This window comes from Apodemus sylvaticus, chromosome 19 (assembly GCF_947179515.1).
Source record: "Apodemus sylvaticus chromosome 19, mApoSyl1.1, whole genome shotgun sequence".
NCBI classification, from domain to species: domain Eukaryota; kingdom Metazoa; phylum Chordata; class Mammalia; order Rodentia; family Muridae; genus Apodemus; species Apodemus sylvaticus.
Genome location: NC_067490.1, coordinates 28,322,739 through 28,334,898, shown reverse-complemented (window position 1 = coordinate 28,334,898; position 12,160 = coordinate 28,322,739). Strand labels below are relative to the sequence as shown.

The 12,160-nt window shown below is 44.0% G+C and overlaps 1 protein-coding gene across 1 annotated transcript in view; it reads right to left on the bottom strand.

Annotated features, from left to right (window-relative positions):
* The window catches only part of Mcu (mitochondrial calcium uniporter), a 174,978-nt gene that overhangs the window by 23,166 nt on the left and 139,652 nt on the right, over window positions 1-12,160 (bottom strand). The window contains exon 3 of the mRNA XM_052163464.1: window positions 128-298. Coding sequence (XP_052019424.1) covers window positions 128-298 — 171 coding nt within the window. The remainder of the gene's footprint in view (window positions 1-127; window positions 299-12,160) is intronic.

The window sequence follows — 12,160 nt, the reverse complement described above, 5'->3', positions numbered from 1 at the left end:
CCACCCCACCCCCACCCCTCCACCCTGCCCTCTAATGTTAACAGGAACAGGACTAGTCATTTTGTACTGAGCTGCTTGGGGTCGGGCATGAGGAAGAGGTGAGAATTTAAAGTGAGCAAGACTGTACCTGGCGAGTAGATGGCGACCCTGTCAATTCCCCGGTCCTCTTCTTGCAGTTGTCGTAAAAACACCCCGACGGAGTCAGAGATGGGCTTGAGTGTGAACTGGCAGCGTTCGCGCCGAGAAGGTAGCCTCACAGATATCACCGGTAACCCATTTTGGTAAACCACCGTCACGTCTGAGCGAAAAAGACCCACAAACATACGACAGTTAGATTTTTATTAGTAGTAAAAGTCTCGTCATCATTTTTCCTGCCTGTAGTGGGAAAACACACTACCATTAGTGTGACTTAAAATGTTTTAAAGGAAGGTTTAAGAACAAGAAATTTTAGAGTCAATCTGGGAACAGACTCATTCAAGATCAAACAAAGCAGTGGACTATATTTTTTTTTCAGATATGAAAAAATGCACAAGGGGCTGTCTCCTGGGTGGGCCAGAGAGAGGCTTTTGTGGACTACAACACAGGGGGCTCTTGGTATGGCCGAGTCAAGTCCTGGTCCTATATGGAAAAACAGACATGAAACCCAGGAAGTTATACAGTTCCCGAAGATCCCGAGCCAAGACCCAATCCTAAATTTTCCTCCAAAGCCCTTTCCTCTCGTGCTGACACCAACTTTAAGTGTTTAGCTGCTGATGTGAGGTTCGGGGCTGAAAATATTACTTTAAATATATATCTGAAAATTATTCTTAGAAAAAGTTTTCTGAGATTCATTTTACTAAGGCTCCATGCATCAAAACTACCAAAGAAAGAGAAAGGGAAATAAGGGATGCTGCTCAGACTTATCTTCCTACACAGAGAGTGGGCTCCTAATTCTCAGAATATTGTAAAGAAGACAGGAAACAAACCACTCTAAACAGTGCACTGACTGACCACGAAGTGCTAATGAGCTAGCTTTAAGAATCAAAAGGCTCTCACGTCTTTAATCCCAGCACTTGGGAGGCAGAGGCAGGCAGATTTCTGAGTTTGAGACCAGCCCAGTCTACAGAGTGAGTTCTGGGATAGCCAGGGCTACACAGAGAAACCCTATCTTTAAAAATAAAAAATAAGTTCCTCAGAGAACTAGGAATGACACTTCATGAGGACCCTGCTATACCACTCCTGGGCAGATAGATACCCACAGGATTCCCCAGCATGTAATAAGGATACTATGTTCATAGCAGCCCTATTTATAATAGCCAGAAGCTGGAAAGAACCCAGATGTCCTCAACAGAGGAATGGATACCAAAAATGTGGTATATCTACACAGTGGAGTACTATTCAGCCATTAGAAACAATGAATTCATGAAATTCTTAGACAAATGGATGGAACTGGAGAACATCATCCTAAGTGAGGTAACCCAGCCTCAAAAGAACACTCATGGTATGCGCTCACTAATATATATTAGCCTAGAAGCTTGGAATACCCAAGACACAATGCACATATCAAATGAAGAAGGAAGGAGTGGTCCCTGGTCCTGGAAAGACTCAGCGCAGCAGTGTAAGGGAATACCAGGACAGGGAAGTGGGAAGGGGTGGATTGGGGAACAGGGAGAGGGAAGAGGGCTTATGGGACTTTCGGGGAGGAGGGATCCAGGAAAGGGAAAATCACTTGAAATGTAAATAAAGAATATATCAAATAAAAAAAAAGAACCAAAAAACAAATCAAACAAAAATGAATAAAAGGCTCCTCTGTTGTTCTCAGTAGCATCATGCACCCTCAAAATTTGATCAGGAGAGACTGTTGCGGAGATTCCAAAAGCATGGGACTTCCCAGAGCTGCTACCCACACCTGAGTTCCTCGTCTGTCTCAACAACAAACCCCCAACAACTCGTATTTTCATTGGCCTTTTTTTGAGTTCTGAAATGTCTCAAGAACATCCCCATGGTTCCTTCAGATCCCCCTGCAAACCCCTAGGCACTTTGGGTCTGCTTTTTAGAGCTACTGTATCTGATTTTGTAGTATTACAAAGTGTTACTGGTGCTCTTTGGCGTGCAACGTTGTATATGATGCCTTTCCCTTGGCATGGTTATGAGACACAACCATGCCATATGCAACGGTAGCTCAGTGATTTGTATGAGCAATATTTTTTAAAAATTCTAGGTTACCATGCAAAGTAATGGGTCCACCCTCCCATCTTCATCCTCCCAGGTCCTATTCTGATGCACAGACCCACTGCCATTTCTCTTCATGGCCGTTAACAGAAACTAGGTTATCTTTGTCTTTAGCTATTATCACTGAAGCTTCTACAGGATGACCGGAATGCTCTTGTGACATAGTTAGCGTCCATCTGTGGCAGATTCAGCTACCTGCAATCGGTATTTGGGAAATCTTTGTGCCTGTACTGAACGGAGAGCACATTACTCTCTAAATACTAAAGTAACTGTTCACAAAGCACTAGGGCCTCATTCAATGCTCTGAGCAGAGTTCCTTTCTGTCTCAAGAACCATCTTAAACATTATTGTCGCACAAATGCACTCACTGCCAATGAGTTCTTTCCATTTTTGTATGTCTGAGAAAGTCACTGCACCTTGATTTTTTTTTTTTTTGAGAGAGATATTTTTAGTATGTAAGAGAAAATCTAGCTGACAGACTTTTTTTTTTTCTCTTTTGGCGCTTTTGGAAGAATTAACTCCATCATCTTGTCTTATATGGAATAAGGAGTTGGGCTTATTGTATCTTTACTTGTATGTGTGGTCCGCCTGTATTCCTTCTGTGTGCTCTTCATGGTTTCTGGTCAGCATGGTTTTCAAAGGTTTGGTTGTGACATCACTTGTTTCCCTTTGTGATTGTTCTACTTAGAAACAGAGGCATGTCTTAGATCTGTGTACTCAAAGCATTCACCAAATTTGGAGAAAGTCTGACCACTATTTAATTTTCTTTCTGTCTCCCACCCCTCTTCCTGAAAGCCCTAACCATGTTCATGCTCAGTCACATGGTATGGTCTCCACACCTGCTGAACCGTCTTCATATATTCCATTTCCTTCCCACTCAGCTTCTGGGCCACTTTAAGCACTATTTATTTCCGTGTCACAGATGTTTTCTTCCACAGAATCCACCTTCTTGTTAATTCCTCCTGTATGGTTTTTATTTTAATTAATCAATCAATTAATTAATTAATTAAATTTTGGTTTTTCAAGACAGAGCTTCTCTGTGTAGCCTGGGCTGTCCTGAAATTTGCTCTGTAGACCAGGCTGGCCTTGAACTCAGAGATCTGCCTGCCTCTGCCTCCCCAGTGCCGATTCAAGGTGTGTGTCACCACTGCCCAGCTCTGTATGATTTTCAAATTTCAGATATTAAAAAAAAATCTCAAGAAAATGAGTCCTTTCTTACAGTCTCATCCCTGCTTTCATGTTTATACATTCTCCCTTTCCCTCCTGAATGCAAGGGTCATAGTCACATCTGCCGTTTGCACACCAGCTGCTGGCTTCTTTTGTCACCTCTGTCATTTCTGGGTCTCTGTAGGCTGAGTTGGGGGATGGCCTCCTGACACTCCATGGCTAGGTGATTTTAGTCACTGGTTACAGATCCTTAATTTTGTATTGCTGAGCACCGTACAACTCTTTCAAGACAGAGGTGGAGAATCCTTTACTCCAGGGCTACTTCCTAGGCGATCTTTCTGGAAATCTCTGAGGAGTGTCTACATATGTGAGTATTCTGGCTGGATAAAATGATATGGACACTGAGATTCATTCATTTTATGTTTTCCGGTAACAATAATTTCTGATGAAGTTTTTCTAGTCTCTCCTGTGCAGTAGACTTTAGCCAGGCTCAGAGGAACAGGATTTCCTCTCAGCCCCCTCCTCAGGACCACTGACCCACAAGCCCAGCTGATGAGCCATTCCAGGGATGGCTGCCTACCCTGGTCTGTTCTTCGTTTAACCAGACAATCGGGATCTGGCTGTTCACAGCACCCGCTCTAAAACACAATCACACAAGCCCAGCTGTGGAGAGAGCGAGGCTTGTTCAGTTCCCTGGTGCGTTCTTCCTTTCAGCTGTGCGACCTGGACTTGGCTGTTGCTTCTCCTTGTGCACAGGTCTAGCAGCCGCCTCCTGCTGGGAAGCTGGGAAGCTGCCTGCAGCCATTGCTTCTCCTTAGCAGGGATTGCAGGACTACACTGCTTGATGCCCAGACGTCTGAAAATGGTTGCCACTCATACATTGTGTGTTTGCGGTAGGGCAGATAGCATCACCATTATTTTTTAAAGATTTATTTATTTATTTCATGTTTGTGAGTACACTGTCACTGTCTTCAGACACATCAGAAGAGGGCGTCAGATCCCATTACAGACAGTTGTGAGCCACCAGGTGGTTGCTGGGAATTGAACTCAGAACCACTGAAAGAGCAGTCGGTGCTCTTAACTGCTGAACCATCTCTCCAGCCCCAACAGACATCACCATTAGAGTTCATAATCCACAGACACAGATACGTGATTTGAAATTTGACATAGAAAGTAAAACAAGCAAACAAACAAACAAATAACAACAACAACAACAAAACAACTGAGTACATACTCAAGAAATATTTTCTGGTAAAAATAATTTCTGAGAAAGTTTTTCTAGTTTCTCCTGTGCAGGAGACTTTAGCCAGGCTCACAGGAACATGACTTCCTCTCAGCCCCCTCCTCAGGACCACTGACCCACAAGCCCAGCTGTAGGAAATATTTGATCTCAGCCGGGGTTTCTATCCTGTTTTTTACCATTCAGGTCCCAGATAAAAGACACACAACCTTTATATTTACAGTAAGCCTCAGTCAGCACAGGAGCTGGGAGGGTATCTGTCCTCTATGCTGTTATGTCTATTTCCCTACCTATAACCACAATAGGACCGGCCATGTTCCATTTGGGCTACTCTTGACATCAACTGGCCAGCCCTCAGTGCTGTGGTTTTATGGCTCTTACTTACCCCATGGTATCTTTTCCTCTCTCTCTTCCTCCCCAGACCCAAAACCTGGGAACTCCAGACCTGAACCCAGGGAGCCCCAGATCCTACCTGTCTCAATTCTGCCCAGCTGTGGGCAACTTTATTCATCAATCAGGGATAACTTGGGGGCGGGGAGGGGGGCAAGGTCACCGGGTACATCACAGTACATCACGGGTACATCTGCTCCAGGCCACTAATCTCAAGGAACCTGTATTTAGCACTGGAATACAAGCAGTATCAGGACCAGCCCAAGACAGAGGAGTCTGCTTACCCAGGAATGGGTCAAACAAACAAAACACATAATACCAACACAGCCCATATTTGCAACATCTAAACACTTCTGAAAAGATTACCATTTTCCTTTGCAGAAAGAATCCTTAACCCACCATTCCCAGCCTCCGGTATGTAAACTCGTAGATTTCTTCTACAGATAGTGTACTGGCTGGTTTTGTGTGTCAACATGACACAGGCAGGAGCTTCACAGAGAAAGGAGCTTCAGTTGGGGAAATGCCTCTGTGAGATCCAGCTGTGGGGCATTTTCTCAATTAGTGATCAGGGGGCGGGGTTCCTTTGGGTGGTGCCATCTCTGGGCTGGTAGTCTTGGGTTCCATAAGAAAGCAGGTTGAGCAAGCCAGGGGAAGGAAGCCAGTAAGAAACATCCCTCCATGGCCTCTTCATCAGCTCCTGCTTCCTGACCTGCTTGAGTTCCTGCCCTGACTTCCTTTAGTAATGAACAGCTGAGTGGAAGTGTAAGCTCAATAAACCCTTTCCTCCTGAACTTGCTTCTTGGTCATGATGTTTGTGCAGGAATAGAAACCCTGACTAAGACAGGTAGCAATGATGGTAAATTAAATGATTAACACATTTACTTGGCATCTTTATTGCAATTATCTTCTTTCTGTTATGCAAAGACAAGCTAACCATAGACCACTAAAGGAGGCAGAAGGGAATTTAAATAAAAGATTGAATTCTTTGAGCTAAGGCTTGGAGCATCTCATTAAACCATCAGTTTCAAAGATAAACGCCCAGAGGTTGCTGTCTTTAAAATAACTGAGACAGAGTCAACAGAGGGAATGAAGATCTTTGCATCTGGCTTATGAAGCCTTTCAAAGGAAAGAGACAGAAAAGCTTTGAGCAACAACTCTGCATGGAATACACAAACCTTCATTGCAGCACTGCTTTTCAAAAGAATCCCCAGGTCTTCCTCCCTCCCATATGCTGGGTTACAATGCAAATGTTAGAGTTCTTGGTTAACAGCCCACAAGGACAATCACCAAAGGTTGTCAACTTTAACAATAGGTGGAAGAAATAAGACACGGTCCAAGGAGGCTCACAGAGACTGAACCGCCAACCAAAGAGTATACAGGGGCTGGACCCAGGCCCTCTATGCATGTGTAGCAGATGTGCAGCTGGGTCTTCATGGGGACCCCCTAACACTGGAATGGGGGCTGCCTCTGACTGTTGCCGGCCATTGGATCCCCTTCCCCTAGCTGGCCTGCCTGGTTAGGCCTCAGCAGGAGAGGATGCACTCAGCCCAGCTTTGACTGGGCGTCCCAAGGCGGGGTGGGACTGAAGCAGGGCTTCCCTTTCTGGGAGGAGAAGACAGGTAATTGGGGGAGGGGGGCTTGTAAGGTGAGACTGGGGGAGATGAGGGAGGGGGCTATGATTGGGATGTAAAGTGGGATTTACAAGGAGAGGGTCACAGCACCCACACTACTACAGAGATACTCTGTTCAAGTGTGAGTTCCACAAGATAGCTTTTAAAAAATATATTTATTTATTGTATTTTATTTTATGTAGGAGTAGTACACCATTGCTCTCTTCAGACACATCAGAAGAGGTATCGCAGATGGTTGTGGGCCACTATGTGGTTGCTGGGAATTGAACTCGGGACCTCTGGAAGAGCAGCCAATGCTCTTAACCTCTGAGCCATCTCTCCATCCAGCCCCACAAAGTAGCTTTTTTTCTTTTTTTAACATTTTATTTCCTTTTTTTTTCAGATTTATTTATTTATTATTATATGTAAGTACACTGTAGCTATCTTCAGACACATCAGAAGAGGGCATCAGATCTCATTACAGATGGTTGTGAGCCACCATGTGGTTGCTGGGATTTGAACTCAGGACCTTTGGAAGAGCAGTCAGTGCTCTTAACTACTGAGTCATCTCCCCAGCTCCACAAAGTAGCTTTTGCTTTGATTTCCATATTAATAAAATAAGAATGAACAAGCACGTTCACCAAGGATGTTGCTTCAAAGAGGCTTAGAAGTCACAGGGTTGCCACCATAAACACTTAGAGCCAGCCATAGTGCAGCAGGGACTTTAAGCATAAAACAGAGTGTCTGGCGTTCTGCTGGCTAAGGAGAGAAGCACAGGTGCTGGAGACACTGAGGCTATGAGTAGACTGGGAACAGACCAATACCTGTGGGTCAGGGGTCAGGGGTCAGGGACTGGGGTGGGGGGGGGAGGGGGGGAGGGAGGGGGCTGGGGAGGTGGGGGAGGTGGGAGGGAGAGGAAGGAAGGATAATACACGTTATCTGGTCAAATGTTTAAGCCTCAATGCTTGTAAAACCCCTGCCCCCTAGTTCCCCCTCACACCCCCCTCAGCCTGGGGCGGTGATGATACACAATCCCAGAGCTGGCAAGGTGGGAGAAAATCAGTTCTCACAGAGCAAGTTCTGGGTCAGGATGGGTTCTAGGAGATGTCGACTAGAAAAACCAAGCAGCCACCTACCTCTGCAAATGGATACAGTTTTTCACAGTTTGGTTAATGTTCAAAAGACTGGGTGAGATCTTCTCTACAAATCCAATACTACCTCACGGACACACAGGACTGTGTGTCCCGAGGGCTCACTGTGGAAGGGAGCAGTAGAAGAGGCAGGGCCTGTAGGGTGGGATTTGTAAAGTTCCGTGGAACTGAACTTTGTGTGACAGAAGATTTCTGTCCCTTATGTTCTCTGCACACATTGCCCGCTTTTGATAACACTAATGCATCACAAAAATGGGACACGATGACACGGTTTTAACGTCAGGAGGCCAAAGAATCACGTGTTCTTCTTCAAAAACCTCTTTTTTTTTTTTTTTTTTTTTTTTTTACAGTTAAGAAAACCAAACTGTCACAAGATCAGACAACGCCCCCTGAAGGTCGCAGATGGACCAAATGCAAGCTAGTTTTCATTGTTTCACTAATTCATTCCCTCGGTGTTAGCACCACAGACATGAACTACCTTGCCTGGCTCAACAGTCATTTCTCTTGGATCACATATGATGTGGAAATTAGTGAGGATTTCAGCACTTAGCTGGCTTCTTTTAGCAGCATTCCATGATATAATTACTTCATTTGGTAAAAAACATTTCATCCTTTAGCTTTAATATACTTTTTTTGTTTTGTTTTGTTTGAGACAAGGTCTTGCTACACAGCCCTGGCTTGCCTGGAACTCACTATGTAGACCAAGCTAGCCCCGAACTCACAGAGAGTTCACACTCTGTTTGCCCCTGCCTCCCAAGTGCTGGGACTGAAGGTCGCCACTGCGCCTGTCTAGACCTGACGCTGAGTCATACTGCAATTCTTCCTCTACTCATTTCTCAAGTTTCTAAGCGCTTTGCCCCAGAATCTGGGCTTCTCAACCCACATATTCTCCAAGCAATTTCACATCTTTCCAGATTCAATTACCATGCAAATGCCGGTGCTGTCCCAATGCCCCCATCAGTTGTGTGGGACACGTGAGCTTTCCACAGGAGCATGACAAACTCATAGCCCAAACAGAATTTATCTCCCTCACTAACCATGCACTATCTCAATTAAGTCCATTATTTAGCTTCTGTCCAAGCAAGAAAACTACCTAGTATCTGACTTTTCCTCATGCCGGAACCTACACTCGCCTACCAATCAGTAACTGAGGCTTTTCATTTTATTTTTTAAAAAAATCTTTAACCCATTGATCTCTGCTACCACAGGTCTAGCCTAGGCTACTGCCATCTCTTTTATGAATAACATTGCCCTTTATCCCAGCCATGCTACTATTTTATTATCCACACTGAACCAGGGTGATTTTTCTTTCTCCAAAGGAAATCACAGCTGGTGTTTATTATTCCCACCTACACACACACACACACACACACACACACACACACACACACATAATCATACATGCCTGTGTATCATATGTAACAATCTCTCTACATATATATTATTATAGCCAGCCTCTAAGAAGTCTCATCATGACAGCTGTCTCACGGATAGGTATTCATACAACTGTGTAGCCCCAGTCATATCAAGTCAGGTACGAGTAATGGTATGCAACTTCTGAGGTCATGTCAAAAATGACTTCCATCTGCCTGGCTCTCTTGGATACCCAGCTCTGGGGAGAGCTGGTCATCACAAGGACAAGCCTGGAGCTCTGTGGGGAAGCCTCTGTGAAGAAGTGCTGCCTCCCACCGACAACTGTATCTCTCTCATTAGTGAGCAGCCTTACAATTGGAGTCTTCTAGCCCAAGCCAAGTCTTCAAATAACAGCAGCCCTACATGACACAGCATTACAACCTCACTAGTCTCCAGCATGCTTCACTAAACTACTCTGAATCTCCACTTCACAGAAACATGAAAATAAAGGATCCTTGACTTAAGCCCCCTGCCAGAGATAAATGCATATCTATATCTATATATATGTATATATGCATGCATGCATGCATCTGGACTTTATATACATAAATAAATGGTTCTGCTATGGCCATCCAACCTTCTACAACTTGCTTTAATGCTCATCACCGTTTGGAGATTTATTAGGGTTGAATCCTACTTCTGTATTATCTACTTACACACCTGTAATGGAAATTCATTGTATTTCCATAGTGCTATTTATCCACTAAAAACAACCCAACACATTTTTTCTCACTGTAAATACAAAAGGCTGAGAGAGCTAACAGTACAATCCAATGCTTCAGGCTTCTGGTATTTTTCCTTGTGGAGCTATGTGTTTTATAACTTACTTCTTAAGCACCTGGAACTTGCTTCCCTGATAATAGAAAACACTGTTTATTAAATAGTCTGCTCTCCTGTCTCTGATTTATAAAACTAATTCTACCACATGCCCAATTTCTGTTGGCACAAGGTTTCTCTAACCTGATGCAATAATCCTTCCCACACCAACATGCCAACTGTTTTGATGGTAGCAATCTGCATGTTCTTTAGGTAAGCCTTGCTTTTCTGCCCTACATCTGTCTGGTCAGCCACGCCCCCTTGCTTTCCCACCCCACATCTGTCTGGTCAGCCACGCCCCCTTGCTTTCCCACCCCACATCTGTCTGGTCAGTCACGCCCCCTTGCTTTCCTTTTTTTTTTTTTAATTTTCTATATTCTTTGTTTACATTCCAAAAGCTTTCCCCTTTTCCAGTCCCTCCCCCCATATGTTCCATAAGTCCTCTTCTCTCCATCCATTCTCCTATCTTTCCCCCTCCCTTTTCTCTGTCCTGGTACTCCCCTACAATGCTGGATCAAGCCTTTCCAGGATTAGGGCCCTCTTCTTCCTTCTTCATAGGAATCATTTGATACGCTAATTGTATCTTCAGTATTCAGAGCTTCAGGGCTAATTAATATCTACTTATCAATGATTGCATTCCATGTGTATTCTTTTGTGATTGTGTTACCTCACTTAGGATGATATTTTCCAGTTCCAACCATTTGCCTAAAAAATTCATGAATTCATTGTTTCTAATTGCTGAGTAGTATTCCATTGTGTGTATATACCACATTTTCGGTATCCATTCCTCCATTGAGGGACATCTGGGTTCTTTCCAGCTTCTGGCTATTATAAATAAGGCTGCTATGAACATAGTGGAGCATGTGTCCTTATTGCATGCTGGGGAATCCTCTGGGTATATGCCCAGGAGAGGTATAGCAGGGTCCTCTGGAAGTGTCATGTCCAGTTTTCTTAGGAACTGCCAGACTGATTTCCATAGTGGTTGTACCATTTTACAATCCCACCAGCAGTGAAGGAGTGTTTCTCTTTCTCCACATCCTCGCCTCCACATCCCTGAGCTTGGCCTGAGCTGTCTCTACAGTTTTACTCACTCATATGAATTCTGAGCAAGTTCATCAGTGTCTGTTGAGTTTTGACTAGTATTAAACCCAGTTTACATATTCACTAGGGGAGATGAAACCTTTTAGCAACATTATCTTTACAAGCACTAATGTGCATAATCTACATTTATTCTATTTTTTACATCTTCCAATATGGCTTATTCTTCTCAGTAGTATCTCAGATACTTTTATTAGTTTTGCATCTAGAAACAAATATTTTAATAGTACTACCCCCACGGTCATGGTTTTTGATTAAACTGTATGTTAGGCTAAGCAGAATGAAGTAAGTTTTATTTTGGTGATGATAAAAAAAGCCTCTTTATATAGTATACAGAAACATTCTTGGAGGCTCTACAATTAGCACATGTAGGTAAAATGTGTAGGGACAAGATTTTTGCTACACTGCTTTTGCTCCTGGGGGATCACTCGTGTGCACCCACTCTGGAGCTGTCTTTGGATCTGCAAATGGAAGATACACACACACATACCCCCCCCCCCACACACACACACCCCAGCTTATCTTTAAAATGTCTTGGCTACCTCAAAGGCAGGATACTCCTAAACCTTTCCCTGTTGCCCCAGGCCTAATCATGGAAGTGGCCAGTGGCCACACCCAAAGTCACACAAGGCTGGTTGGCTTTACCTCCTGCCATGGCTGCGTTCCATCCTTCTACCCCAAGTCATGGTGATTCTCTCCTGCTGCTCTCTGCATCCTATCCTGCTCTAAGGGTCCCGCCCCCTACCCAGCTATTGGCTTTGGCATCTTTATTGATCGATCAAAAACCAACTGGAGAGCTGGAGAGATGGCTCAATGGTTAAGAGCACTGGCTGCTCTTCCAGAGGTCCTGAGTTCAATTCCCAGCAACCTCATGGTGGCTCACAACCATCTGTAATGGGATCTGATGCCCTCTTCTGGTGTGTCTGAAGACAGCAACAGTGTACTCACATAAATGAAATTAATAAATCTTAAAAAAAAAACAACAACTGGAAACAAGGACCATTAGCATTTAAACAGATTCCTGATTGAATCAAAGCATTAGAACCAATCTCCAACAAAAATGT